Source organism: Quercus robur, chromosome 12 (genome assembly GCF_932294415.1).
Source record: "Quercus robur chromosome 12, dhQueRobu3.1, whole genome shotgun sequence".
Lineage (NCBI taxonomy): Eukaryota > Viridiplantae > Streptophyta > Magnoliopsida > Fagales > Fagaceae > Quercus > Quercus robur.
Window position 1 is genome coordinate 19,056,328 of NC_065545.1, and position 14,156 is coordinate 19,070,483.

Here is a 14,156-nt window from a genome sequence, read left to right on the forward strand (position 1 = left end):
AATCCAAACAGAGCTACAGAAATGGAGCTAAAGCCACATGAGGAAATTACCTTATACAATGGTTTTTTTGGTGTCAGCAACACCTATTCCAATCTTGATTTGTGCTCACTGACCCTAGGCGACAATCTGAGGTCAGATGAGGGAGAGGTGTGGAATGGGTTTCTGGGAAGAGAGGTGTTAAATGGGTATTGATGAAGAGAAAATGAAAGAAGATTAAAGAAGATAAGAACCTGTTCTCGTTGTGCGTGTGCGTCGAAGTGGGAGGTGACTGCTTTGCTTTTGGCTTATGGGAAACTCTGCTTTTCTGGGTTATTTGATGGGAGAATATGAAAAAGGGGGAAGAGAAAATGGATGCGAGTAGCAACCATAAACCCATTGTGTAGTGTGAGTGGGGTGGACTCTACCATTTTGGCAAAAAGTGGACTTAAAAATTGAGATATGTGACTAGGTTTTGTAATCAAATAAATTTTTTGGAGTTTTTGAGTGATAGTGGGGTTTGGGTTATGAGTTATGAGTTATGAGTTTAAATTATGAGTTATGAGTAGTGAGTTATGAAAACTGAGTGTGCGTTTTAATACCGCTTATTTTGCTGAAAACTAAAAACACTGTAGCAAAATAATTTTTAAATGTATGAATAGTGCCATGTGACTCATTTTTAATGAAAATTTTGTTGAAAAAAAAGATTTGTGGGTTTCGTGAACAGTGCACGGGACCCACAAAAAAGCTGATACGTGCTTCTCACAAAAAAATAAAAAAAATAAGGCAAACGCAGACGCGCATCCCAGAAACGCAATCCAAACGGAGCTTGAGTCATGTCCAAACCAAACAAGCCCTAAAACCCTCCTTCACCAAAAATCCAAACACCATCCTTGACATCCACATTCTTTAGATGCTGCCATTTTGTGGTGGCATTTTTTTGATAACACAATCTCATGGAGATGATAGGTGGTGACTCTGGGTTATGGTCGATTACAAATTTACAAGAGCTGATTAGGGTTTAAAATGGGACGATGATTAGGCTTTGTGGATAATTAATGGCAGCTTCTACCATGGTATGTATTTAATGGGTTTGATCAATGGTTTAGGGTGTATGGTTTGCCTCTGACTTTTAAAAATCCTCCCCTACTCTCAATTTTTTTATTTAAATGAAGTTATATCTAACTTTTTGCTAATGCCCCATAGAACAAATTTTTTGCTTCACCACTATTGATAGTGGTTCAAAAAAAAAAAAATAAAATAAAGAAAGGAAAAAAAGAAAAAAAAAAGAAAGAAAGAAAGAAAGTGTTACTGACATGTATATTTGGTTATTTTAATTGGACTAGATGTCACAATTGCAAGTTTAATTAACAATTAACAATTAACAATCATATCGCTTTCTCAAAAAAAAAAAAAAAAAAATCATATCACAAGTAGAGATAGATAAGAGGATGAAATTGACATTGATGTCAAACTCAAAAACAAAAATGAGCAAATTTTAATGAGCTATTAAAAACAAGCAAATTTAAACATGAGTTATCAAAATAAAAATACATCATTTTTATTTTTTGAGGACATATATCAAAATCAAAAGATCAAAAGTGTAAGCCTGACGGTAGTGTTCCTGTTACCCTGACGGCATCACGGCGGGCCCATGTGTAATATTTTAAGATAAAATTTATGTACAATAACTTAGATTCTTAGGTTCTCTTTTTAAAATTTTACTATGTGGCTATTTAATTTAAAAAATACACTTCCATTAATGAGAAAAAAACCACATGGCAAAATTTTAAAAAATGAAACTAAAAAACAGCACCTAAGTACTGTACCTAATTCTTAGGCTCCGCTTGGGAGGAGTGAATGAAAAGAAATGGAATGGAAAGGAATGAAAAGAATCATTTTAGAATATTATTTCTTTCCCTTGTTTGGGAGTTTTAATGAAGGGAATGAAAAGTCTATTCCCTTATTTGGGAGTTTAAGTAGAAGGGAATGAAATGGGTAGAAAGGAATACTCATTCTTCTTTATTCCCTTAAAACCTCAAATTTTCATTCCCTCCGAAATTGGGAGGGAATGAAATTAGATTTAATAATTTTTTTACTAAAACTCCCAAAATACCCCTGTATATTCAATTCTTTATTTTAAAATAGGGGTCTAATAGTAATATTGTCATAAAATGATTCCATTTCATTCATTCCATGTTGCTCCCAAACAAGATTACTTACATTCCATTCATTTTCATTCATTTCCATTAATTTATTTTAAAACATCCAATTAAGGTTACTTAATTCCATTTCATTTCATTCCATTCTTTTTCATTTCTTTCTCTTACTTAAATATATTTCATTCCATTTCATTTCCTTATAAACTCGGAAACTGAGTCACTAGTTTATACATTCCATAGGCAAAAGCAACAAATATAATAAGAGGCACAACGTGTAAAACCAGGTACCAAATAAAGAAACGCTTGACGTTTTCACTAAAAAAGCGAGCCCACTCAGAATTCTTTGACGAAGGGATATTGCGCACCACAATTGCTGCAGAGCCTTCAGGAACATCAATCTGCCATGGATCCGTAGTTGATTCCCTATGTAGATTTTTTAAAATTATTTCAACAGTTTCCTTTATAAAGTCTGACTCTGGACTGCAATTAGAAGCGTAGCCAAAAAAAAATATAGAAAAATATTAATTAATCAAATAAGAAAAATATAAGATTATAATAAAGTATGAAAATATTTGGTTTTTACTATAAATGAAACTAAAATAAAATATTGGTCTTGATAATTTCATTATTGTCTATAGTAACACACTTGACACAATAATTAACAATTATACTATTGATAAGTGTATTAAAGTTTACTCAAATTTAAATTCCAGACCAATTAAAAAAAAAAAAAAAACCTAAACACATGATAAATGTTCATCAATATCAATAAGAGTACTAAAGCTCCATTAAGTTGAAATATTTTTAATTAGCATAATAAGAGAAACGTTAGTCATGTTTTTTGTATTTCAAAATATTTTATCTAATTAGGCATGCTAAACGTGATATCCTAATTTTGCTACATTCCAACTCTCATATGGTACCATATAAGAGTTATTGTTCATAAATGACAAACACAATAATGATCTCTACCTTCTAAGCATAAAATTATGGGTCTCAATTCGGGTTAGCGTGTCGGGATCGTGTCGTGTCAAGGTAGGGATATTCGACTAAATGGCTCAACCCGAATCTGACCCATTTAATAATCGTGTCATGATCTTTCAACCCTAACCCGACCTGTTAATAAAGTGGGTTGACCTGACTCAACCCACTTGACATGCTTAATAAACGAGTTGTGTTGGGTTAACATAAATGTGGCACAACTCATTTCAACCTACTTAATATTAAATATAAAATCCATCTAGAAATAATATATATATATATATATATATATATTTTTTTTTTACATCCCAAAATTGTGCATGCACTTTAAGTCTTCAACCCATTTCAATTTCCAATTATATCCCTTTTAAGTTTTTGTAATTACCCACTTTTCTTTTTAAGTTTAAAATATAGGTTGGATAAAAAGTTATTTGACAAATCTAAAATAAAATGAATATTTATTTGTTATATAAGTTAAACAGCCTGTGTTAAATGTGTCATTTCAGGTTGACATGAAATAAATTGGCATGTCAAACGTGTTTATTGTGGGTCACACAGGTTGATTCATTTATGACACGTTTCTTATTGTGTCGTGTTTGGGTTGACCTGTTTATGACCCAAACCCGCTAATGCCCAACTCTAACTTGCAAAAACCCGTGTTGGGTTTGTGTTGTGTTCGCGGGTTGGGTCGAACATTGACACCCCTACATAAAATACACAACCATCTTTTTTAAAATTAAAAAAAAACTAAATAAGGCTTTTATTTAAAAAGATTCACTAGTATATTTATAGTAATATATATCTTTAATATACTTTTGTTTAATGATCTATCTATACTTGTATAGTATTACAAGTAATAAAAGAAAAAAAAATCGATGCATTAGTAGTATCTTTTAAACTTTTATTTTTTTAGAAAAATATATGTATAATACACTTTGATTTAATGAGATAAGTGTAATAAAAATAACACAAAAAAGTACTAATCATTCATTTACATAAAATGTGGTACAAAATTTTCACCTACCTTCACCCCTAGTATAGTATAAATTAGAATACTCAAAACAAGACATAATTTTTTATTGATTAGGTTCAAGTGATAACTCATTGATATTGACATATTTTGTAGTGATTCGTGTCTTTGATTCGAATCTCACATATTCCCTGCATCTCATATTAGAACCTTATTTCCTATACCTTATGCGTGTGTGTTTGTTTCCAAATTTTCTATACCTTATGCGTGTGTTTGTTTCCAAAAAAAAAAAAGGTAATAAAAATAAAGCATTTAATGCATTATGTTGACTATTTAGATATGAGTATGACTATATTTTGGGATGTTTTATAATGGAAAAGATGACTAACAATATGTAACAAGTAGTATTACCGAAACGGTTTCAAATGCAAGCCCGATAAGTCTGCAATATCCTTCAAAGCAGCCTTCCAACTATTCACCATGACTTCGGGGCCATTAGGGAGTGCTTCCGCAAAATTCCCTTTTTGATCTCGCACCTCGGACGGAGACACATTATAGAAAATAGGTAGCACCCGTTGATTCAACACCCTTTTGCAGTCCATGATCTTCACCAGCTCATCTAGGCACCAATTCGAAGTAGCATAGTTTTTTGAGAACACAACAACTGCAATCCTTGACGTTTCGATTGCCTTCATCAGCTCAGTCCAAATAAATTCCCCTCTGGGAAGGTTTTTGTCATCTTTATACACACGAATCTTTTTGCCCTCTAAAGTAGTAATGAGATGGTCGGTAAAATTAGTGCGGGTATCTTCCCCTCGAAAACTAACAAAGACATCATACTTATATGTCAATGTTGAGGTTGATAAGAAAGGAGCAAAGGTTTCTTGGTCTGCGGAATCAGCCATGTTTGCAACACTCTGATCAATGTTATGGGCTAAACTCAAGGGCAAAGGAGCAAGGACCTGTTGAGAAGAACAAAGAACTATATATATTTATAACTTCTTAAATTTTACATCCTTTTTTGAACCATTCCAACAGTTGTCCATCCATCCTTATTCCTTAACTTCTACGTATCTTTTATTGCTGTTTGACATTTCCCGTTACCTTCATTCATTAGAAAAAGTCAAAGGAAGAAATAGAAAGAAACCCAAAGTTGAAAGTTTGAGTTAATCCACGATCTATATGAGTAAGACACAATAAGTTGTGCTTTCACTTTCAGTCCAATTTCCCATTACCTTCAAGTTTGAATTAATCCACGATCAATGAGTAAGACACAATAAGTTGTGCTTTCACTTTCAGTCCAATTTCCCGTTACCTTTTTTTGACTGAAGAAGGTAGAATTTCCCGTTACCTTCATTCATCAGAAAAAGTCAAATTAACACCACTCTCAAAAAAATTGCAGAAGATAATAATAATAAAAATAAAAATAAATAAATAAGTAAATAAAATCCCAAAAAATGCAATTTCGGGGAAATAACTGACATGGATAAGAGTATTTGACATTTTGACCGCTGTTGAGTGTAGAATTGCATGCAGTGGAATTAATGGTTTAAAAATGGTGTAAAAATTAAGAAATTACATTAGGTGTAATTCAAACTAAGCTACAAAAAACTTGTCCTACAACAATGTTTTTTTCCTGGTAGTTTTGTAAACCTTCGCTATAAGAGACCTATAGCAGTGCTTTTAGAAACTTGTCCTACCAACGGTTTCTAAAAGCGCTGCTATAGGTTGACCTATTACGACTGTTTAAAGTTGATGCTTTTTAAACTTCTATTATAGGTCTCCTATAGTGATGGTTTTCAAAACCACTAGTGTAGGTTGACCTATTACGATGTTTTAAAACTGCTACTATAGGAAAGAAATTTCAATTATTTTTATTTTTATTTTTTGTAAATAGCCTATTCCAGTAGTTTTAAAATCGTCGCTTTAGGGTTCTTCATATGTAAAACCTATTCTGGCGTTTTAAAACTACCACTATAGGTTTCTTCATTTTTTTTTAAAACTAACCTATTTCGGCGGTTTTAAAACCGCCGCTATAGGCTTCTTCATTTTTTGTTTTTAAACTAACCTATTCTAGTGGTTGTAAAACTGCTGTTTTAGGGTTCTTCATATGTGAAACCTATTCCGGCGGATTTAAAACCGCCGCTATAGGCTTCTTCATTTCGAATACCTACTCTAGCGGTTTTAAAACCGTTGTTATAGGCTTCTTCATTTTGAATACCTATTTTGGTCGCCGCGGGGGGGGGGGGGGGGGGGATAGGTGCCCCTCCTGAACTTTAAATTTTTTTCACTAATAATATTATAATGACCTAAAATACCTTATTTTTCCCCTAACACAAAAGACAAAAAGAAAAAACAAAAAAAAGAATTCTCCATTGGGTCCCACTTAGTAATGATTAAAAAAAAAAATCTCTACATTGGTTCATTGAATAGTAGTTTGAACACAAAAGCTTGATGGACTAGACAAAGATGTACAACAAGTCTACAACTATAAAATAAAACCGTGGGTCCCACTTGGTATTGATTAAAAAAATAAAAAATAACAACCTTGCTACACCTACACGAATAGGAATTAGTACTAGCATAGAACTCTGAAAAAAAAAATGTATATATAATGCAAACAAAGCACGCCTCCTATTAAAAAGAAAAAAATTTCTTTTCATACCAGTCTCTTTCAGTTTGGATCTCAGAAATTCTATGGAATTTTTAAAAGCATTCAAGTTGGGTTTTTAAGTCACACGTTCAAATACTCACATGTGTGCATACTCTTAATACTTTTTCTTTGTTTATATTTAGAAAGATTTCTTGATTTGACTATTCTAAACCATAAATTTATAATTCAAATTATATGTTTAAACTATTTGCATTTATAATTATCTCTTAATTTGATTATTTTTAATCATAAATTGGTAATTTTTTTCTTTATTTTAATGTTATGACATATATATTTGTACTTAATTGAGTTTATGGAAAATCTCAATTAATTCAAATAGAAAAACAAATTTCAGTTAACTTAACTGATTAATACCTTGATTTGAAGGTAAGAATAATTATCATGAGCTTTGAAGGAGTGAATCATCACGTGTTTTAGCTTGATGATAAGAGTAATCATCCAGTTTTGGGCAGGGTCTATTTGGGGTTTAAAATGATGAGGTGATTAGCTTTATGGGTTGTTAGCTACAACTTTTATCATCTTTGAACACTTCCACTCTCTGTTCTCATAGAGGCAAAATGGTCAACTTGGATTTGATTGTTTTATGTGTCTCATAATGATGTCTAGAATTAGAGATATGAATGTTTTGTTATTATTATTATTATTATTTTAGAATAAAGGACACAATTGTCGATTTTAATTGCCTGGTCTAATTTAATTGATTTACAGTATTTCTAAGGCAATTATGAATGAGCGAACTAATTGAAAGTAACATCCAAAGATATATATATAAATAATGATTAGATTTTTGTTTCATAATATCATCGATCTGATATAATCGAAAACCAATTAATTAAATATTCAATAAATTTGAGTTTAAATATTTTGATTTATTGTAGATTTTTAAAGTAAATTATCAAACAAATTATTTAAAATCTCATATTATCATACTTTAAAATTATTTTTTATTTAATTAAAATTAAATATACATATAAACAGACTATATATGATTTTAAAATATGGCCATTAAATAATTATAGAAAAATATTAATAGATCAAATTAAAAGAAATGAAAAATAAGAATATTTACTATATATCATACTTGTACAAAAATATTTTAACTTGACTAAACTTTAATTATATTGACATTATAATTATTTATTGAGCCAGTGCATACGTTTTATTAAACACGGCATAAAATTATGACTTTTGAATGGAGTTGTGGTGTGTCTTTGTGTTATAGCCATTTCCCCCTCTCTTGTATGTGTATGTTTATTTCTATAAAAAAAAAAAAAAATTTATACAAAAAATTGTTTTTCCAAAATAATTTATTTGACGAGAGTTTTCCTTATTAAGAAAGTCCCTATGACCTATGTGCATATAATATGTTGCACCTTTTTTTTTTTTTTTGATAGAAATGTTGCACCTATTTGGTTAGGGTGTCCACAAATTATGGTGTCATCAGCCTATATATCACCATTTTTATTTCATCATATATACTACTAAATTAGTGTTGATAGATTCTCTAATTATTAGACAGGTTACCCATGGGCCATGGTATCATTATTTTGCTACATTCTCTAATTTTTTTTTTTTTTTTTTGAATCTTTTCCAACCGTTGTCAAACTTTTCTTGACTTCTTCGCTGTTCGACAGTGTCCATTCTTCTTAAGCAGAATACAGAATTACTCTTACGGGGTTTTGTCTAGATTATAGAATAAAATATGTAGGCATATTTTATTTTAATAATACATAATCCAGTTTGCATTTATATAAAAATAAAAATAAACGAAGTTGAAAGGAAGCCAGGAAGAAAAATAAGCTAATTAATCAACACAAGACTTGTAACCCCAAATATGATGTAGCGACCGATTGTAAAGTCAAAGGAAGAAATAGCTAGAAAGCTAGAAACCCAAAGTTGAAAGTTCGAATTAACTTTCTCAAAAAAAAAAAAAAAAAAAAAAAAAAAAAAAGTTCGAATTAATCCACGATCTATGAGTAAGACACAATAAGTTGCAATTTGAGTCCAATTTCCCGTTACCTTCATTCTTCAGAATTCAGAAAAAGTCAAATTAACACCACTCTTTAAAAAATTGCAGAAGATAATAATAATAAATAAATAAATAAGTAAAGAAAATCTCAAAAAAAGCAATTTCAGGGAATTAACTGACATGAATAAGAGTATTTGACATTTTGACCGCTGTTGAATGTCGAATTGCATGCAGTGGAATTAATGGTTTAAAAGTGGTGTAAAAATTAAAAAATTACATTAGGTGTAATTCAAACTAATATGAGTACATTATTTAAATTCCCTGTTAAATTAGATTTATTCTTAAATTTTCACAATTTTTTTCTTTGGTTTTTTATTTCACTATTCGTGTTTGAACATAACAAGCATCTATAATAATAATACTATTTTGAATACTTGGCATAGTGTACTCTGCTGTGTGCAATTTTCGCTCTATAACAAAAATCAATTATAATTTAAATTGAAAAGTGAGTTCCAATTAGTTTAATTAATTAATATCTTGGTTTGATAATAAGAACAATTATCATATTATTACGTGTCTTGATTTGATGATAAGAACATTCATCGAGTTTTGGGCCAATAAATTTGGGGTTTTAGATTAGGCTTTGTGGGTGGTTAGCTACAGCGTTTATCATCTTTGAACACTTCCATTCCTTTCATAGATTTTTTATTTGACAACAAGCAGTGGCAGAACCTATTTTATATGTCAATTTTGTACTCCACAAGAAACACTTGATTCAATACTTTCATTATACATGTTATTTCCCCATCTGTAATTGGTAAATAACTGGAAAAATATAGTATGTTGAAATTATTATTAAGTAGTTCAGAAACTGAAAACTGGAATTTTACAATACGATTTCAAACACAAAATTTATAGGATCACAAACTTTTGGTAGTAATTACTACTTATGCCAAATACAATTTCAAACACAAAAATTATATGATCACAAATTTTTATACAGTCTTTGCCACAACTATTTTATAAAATTATTGTGTATGATACATTGTCAGGTCCATATGAATGTGACAAACTTTAGACCAAATACAATTTAAAACACAAAAATTTTAGGACAACAAATTTTTACACAATCTTTGCCATAACTATTCTATAGAATTGATTGTGCATGATGGATGGTCGGATCATATAAAAGTGATAGGAAATTAGTCATAATCCGCCACATATTTGTGGTAAAAGTTGTGGTTCTACCGTTCTAGAATTACTCTCAAACAACATAATTACTTTTCAACTTAAAGATAATACAAACATATACACACACACACACACACATACTAGCCTTTGAGCACATGCGTGAGGCTCTTCTATTTTTTTTTTGGTAAAAGTTAATAATTTGCATCTATTATAGTTTAGAAATATATTTTTTTTTTATTTTTCAAACAAATAAAAATGACTATTGTAGGGAAAAGACTTGGCTATAAGAAATTGTTATTAACGGAAGAAATGGGTTTATTTGACCATCGAATAAGTCCATTGTGAATTCCAATTGAGAAGACAAAAATCAAACCCACAAAAGTTACATGAGAATTAATTGGATTTTATAGATCTAATGAAGAAGTTGTTTAGTGTTTGTCCCCGAAAAGCAAGTAAGAGGCGAAATTTAGGTGAACGGTGAACTTCACTCATGAAAAAAAATGAGGACTTATAAATAAGGAAGAATCTCATTAGATGAAGAGAATAAATATTGCCTACATTCTTTTAAAGAATAAAGCTAGTTATATGAACAGGTTTTTTGAACACGCTCCAAAACCAATTTTTTTTAAGATGCTGGAAGAAAGTTAAGTGAGGGTGGAAGCAGTTTTCCTCAATCTAATAGGTGGGAGAGAAACGTAAGTTGGAAATAACTGTATTTGGGAAGGAGTAGGGGGTGGTGGTTTTATTTGTGTTTGTGGGATGAAAAGTTTTTTGTTTTTTAGAAATAGTGGAGAAGTTTGAATCTATTTAGGACTCTAGTGGGAAGTTATATAGAGAATTATTTGGTAGTTTTTTTAGTTTTTTGATTTGAATTTGTCTATTGTTAGTGAGTTTACATAGGAAGGAATTTTTAAGAAACTACTATAAAATTTAGGATTTGAAATGAAGTAAATTGCTGGTTTAGTGTTTGCTACTTTTTAGAAAAAAAAAAAGTATCAAATGTGTGTGAAATATATATAAATAGAGTGTGTGCTAAATTTTTAGGAAAAAAGCTTTTTATTTTTATTTTTATTTTTATTTTTTAGGAGGAGGAAAAAAGTTTCTTTGGTAGTTTTTTTTTTTTTTTTTTTTGAATTTTGTTGAATTACAATTTTAACTAGAAAAAGTAAAAAAAAGAGAGAGCTAGAAAAAGAATGAGAGAGTTGAAGAAAGTGAAAGTGAGATCCGTAATGAACTAGAAAAAGAAAAAGAAGGGTAGATAGAGATGGGAGTGGGATAGGTGTGTGGTGGGGAAAAAACCAAGAGAAAAAAAGAAAGAAAAGAAATGTATGGATGTAAGTAAGTTTGGAAAAAAAAAAGAAAAAAAGAAATTGCAATTAAGAAATGTTACCACAATATTTTCACAATAAAATTTAAGTAATAGATTGTTATTAGCTAATATTAGTGAGTAAAAAAAAATTTCAGTGATGGTTCAAATTAGAACTAGTAACAACTTTCCACATAAGATTTTGATGTGATTCTTGTGAAAGTATTGCGAAAAATATTGTGAATATAACATTTTTTTATTGAAAAATATAATTGTTGGGAATGAATATAGGAAGAATAAATGATGATGAAAAAAGAATAAAGAATGAATGAAGAAATAATATTTAAATGAGATAGAGAAAAGGATAGAGAGTCTGTTGGAAAGTGTATTTGAAAAAGTAAGTAGGCAAAGATAAAATGAAATGTTCACTCTCCAAACAGTACAAAAATTTGAAGAGGCTGCTGGAGATGCTCTAAAGCGGTCCGGAAATGAGCTGTAAAAGCTGTGCGGGTATTGAGGCCATGAAAACTAATGAAGACATGATATGTCGATGTTGGGGTCGATGAGGATGGAGTAGAGCTTCTTTGGCCCATGGGATGAGCCATGGTCGCAACACACAGACCTAATTGAGGTAAGACCTGTCTGCTTGCATCAGGGACGGAGCCAGAACTTAGAGTTAAGGGGGGCAGCTTCGTTGTTGGTTGTGTGCAGTGACTTCGGCCTTTAACTTTGTTGCTACTTAGTCGCTTAGCTGCTACTTGTTTAAAATTTTTTTTAAAGGGTCAAATTGTTTGTTTTAACTAAAATTGGTTGACTAGGTTTAATTTTTTTTTTAGTTTATTGTTGATAATTTTTGTTGTTGTACTAATTTTTTTGGGTTTGTATATTTCTTTTTTAGATTTTAGACTTATAAACATAGTTGTCAGTATCATACGATACGCGATACGTATCGTACGATACGTATCGAATCGTGTGTAAAAAGTTCCGTATCGTATTGACGTATCATAAGTGTTCATGAATCGTACGATACAATGTGTGTATCGTATGAATCGTATCGTATCGTAAAATTGTACGTATCGTATGATACATAAACAAATGTTTTGAAATGAGATTTTTTGTTAAAATTTGTACTTTTATTTGAATCTAACAAGTTGTTAGACTTGTTTTTAACACAAAATTATTAGTTTACTTAATTTAGCTTACTAAAATAACATATTCATAAGTTTTTTCCCCTCTCCTACAATTGCACTACAAAGTACATACTTACCTTTCATTTTAATATTTTAAAATTTATTTCAAATTTTTTTTTTTTTTTTTATCGTTATTGTTTTAAGTCCAAGAAACTAGAATGCCAAATTTATTTTTTATGGAAATAGAAAGAACAAGAAGAGATAGTAAATGTTAATAACGAATAACAATGAAGAAAATTTTAATGAAGAAATAAATTTGTAAAATTATAAATATGATGATAGCATTGACTTAGATGGGGTTGATTATGCAATTTGATGAAGATGATGAAAATAAATTATTGTTTTTGACTCATTTGTAATATATTATCACTTTTGTATTTAAGTAATTTTAATGTGAATGTTATGAACACATGCTAGTTTGATTTATTTAGTTAGTTTGTTTAAGATTATTATATAAGGGATGAATAAATTAGTCATTAGTTGAATATATTTAAAATTTATAATAAATATATAATTTATATATGTATATTTATAATTTTTATAAATTTTATTAAGTGTTTGTGTATCTTACGATACACGATACGATACGATACACGATACGAAAAAATTAAAAATCAATTCACGATACGATTCACGGTTTGACAACTATGCTTATAAACATTTTTTAATGGTCTTTAAAATGTGGAAAATGTTTGAACTATAAACTTTTTTACAAATTGCTGATAATGTAATTGGTGAACCCAAATGTGAACCAATAAGAATTTGCTATCTTAACCGTTTGTAAAAATGTTATAGAAAAATTTGTGACTATAACAATACTCCTAAAAGAATCAATAATATTTTTAAGGGATCAAAAGTGTAATTTTCTAAAACAAAATTGCTAAAATTAGTACCCATATATATAATAATATATATATATTTTTTAAATTTGGGGGCCATTGCCCCCCAAGCCCAACCATGGCTTGCATAAACTCAAGAGAAAAGGATACAGCTGAAACTCTCCATCATGATGATAAGCAGGTAGTTTTCCACTCAACAAATAGCAGTAACATGGTCCGAATGAAAGCACAAGTGCCGAAATTATCAGGACAACGCTACTCATAGCTGAACTGTTACGAGGAAACTTCTTTTCTTTGTGGATAAAGGCCAAAATGGCCCATTAGCATGTTTTTTTGAACTATTTAGCAACAGAGCACTGTTTCGGAACTATATAGCAATATACCACTTTTTCTGGTACTCGAGCTTGGTGAGCTCGAGTACCATGTTTTTTACTGGTCAAACATCTTCTAAAAAAAAAAAAAAACGCCGCTATAGGGCCCGAAAACGTCACTATAGGGCTTAAAAACGCCACTATAGGGCCCCTTGAACCTGTTATGGGGCTTATAAAAAAATTTTGCAGTAAAACGCCGCTATAGGGCCCAAAAACGTCACTATAGGGCTTAAAAACGCCACTATAGGGCCCCTTGAACCTGTTATGGGGACTTATAAAAAAATTTTTGCAGGAAAACGCCGCTATAGGGCCCGAAAAAACGTCACTATAGGGCCCCTTAACCTGGTATGGGGGCTTAAAAACGCCGCTATAGGGTCCGAAAACGTCACTATAGGGCTTAAAAACGCCACTATAGAGCTCCTTGAATATGGGGCGACAGTGGATTAAAAAAACATGGTACTCGAGCTCACCAAACTCGAGTACCAGAAAAAGTGGTATATTGCTATATAGTTCCGAAACAGTGCTCT

The 14,156-nt window shown here is 30.5% G+C and overlaps 1 protein-coding gene across 2 annotated transcripts; it reads right to left on the reverse strand.

Moving 5' to 3' along the window:
• Positions 1–2,320: 2,320 nt before the first annotated feature.
• LOC126709989 (toll/interleukin-1 receptor-like protein) lies at positions 2,321–5,092 on the reverse strand. 2 transcript variants are annotated; one of them, XM_050410372.1, is made up of 2 exons: positions 4,501–5,092; positions 2,321–2,561 (listed from the first exon to the last, which is right to left on the reverse strand). In XM_050410372.1, the coding sequence occupies exons 1-2, from the start codon at positions 4,992–4,994 to the stop codon at positions 2,336–2,338; spliced, it is 720 nt and encodes a 239-aa protein (XP_050266329.1). In that variant the 5' UTR covers positions 4,995–5,092; the 3' UTR covers positions 2,321–2,335. The 2 variants fall into 2 exon arrangements, with proteins under 2 accessions (XP_050266329.1, XP_050266327.1); XM_050410370.1 differs by having other exon boundaries at positions 2,321–2,618; positions 4,501–5,079.
• Between the last annotated feature and the right edge of the window lie 9,064 nt (positions 5,093–14,156).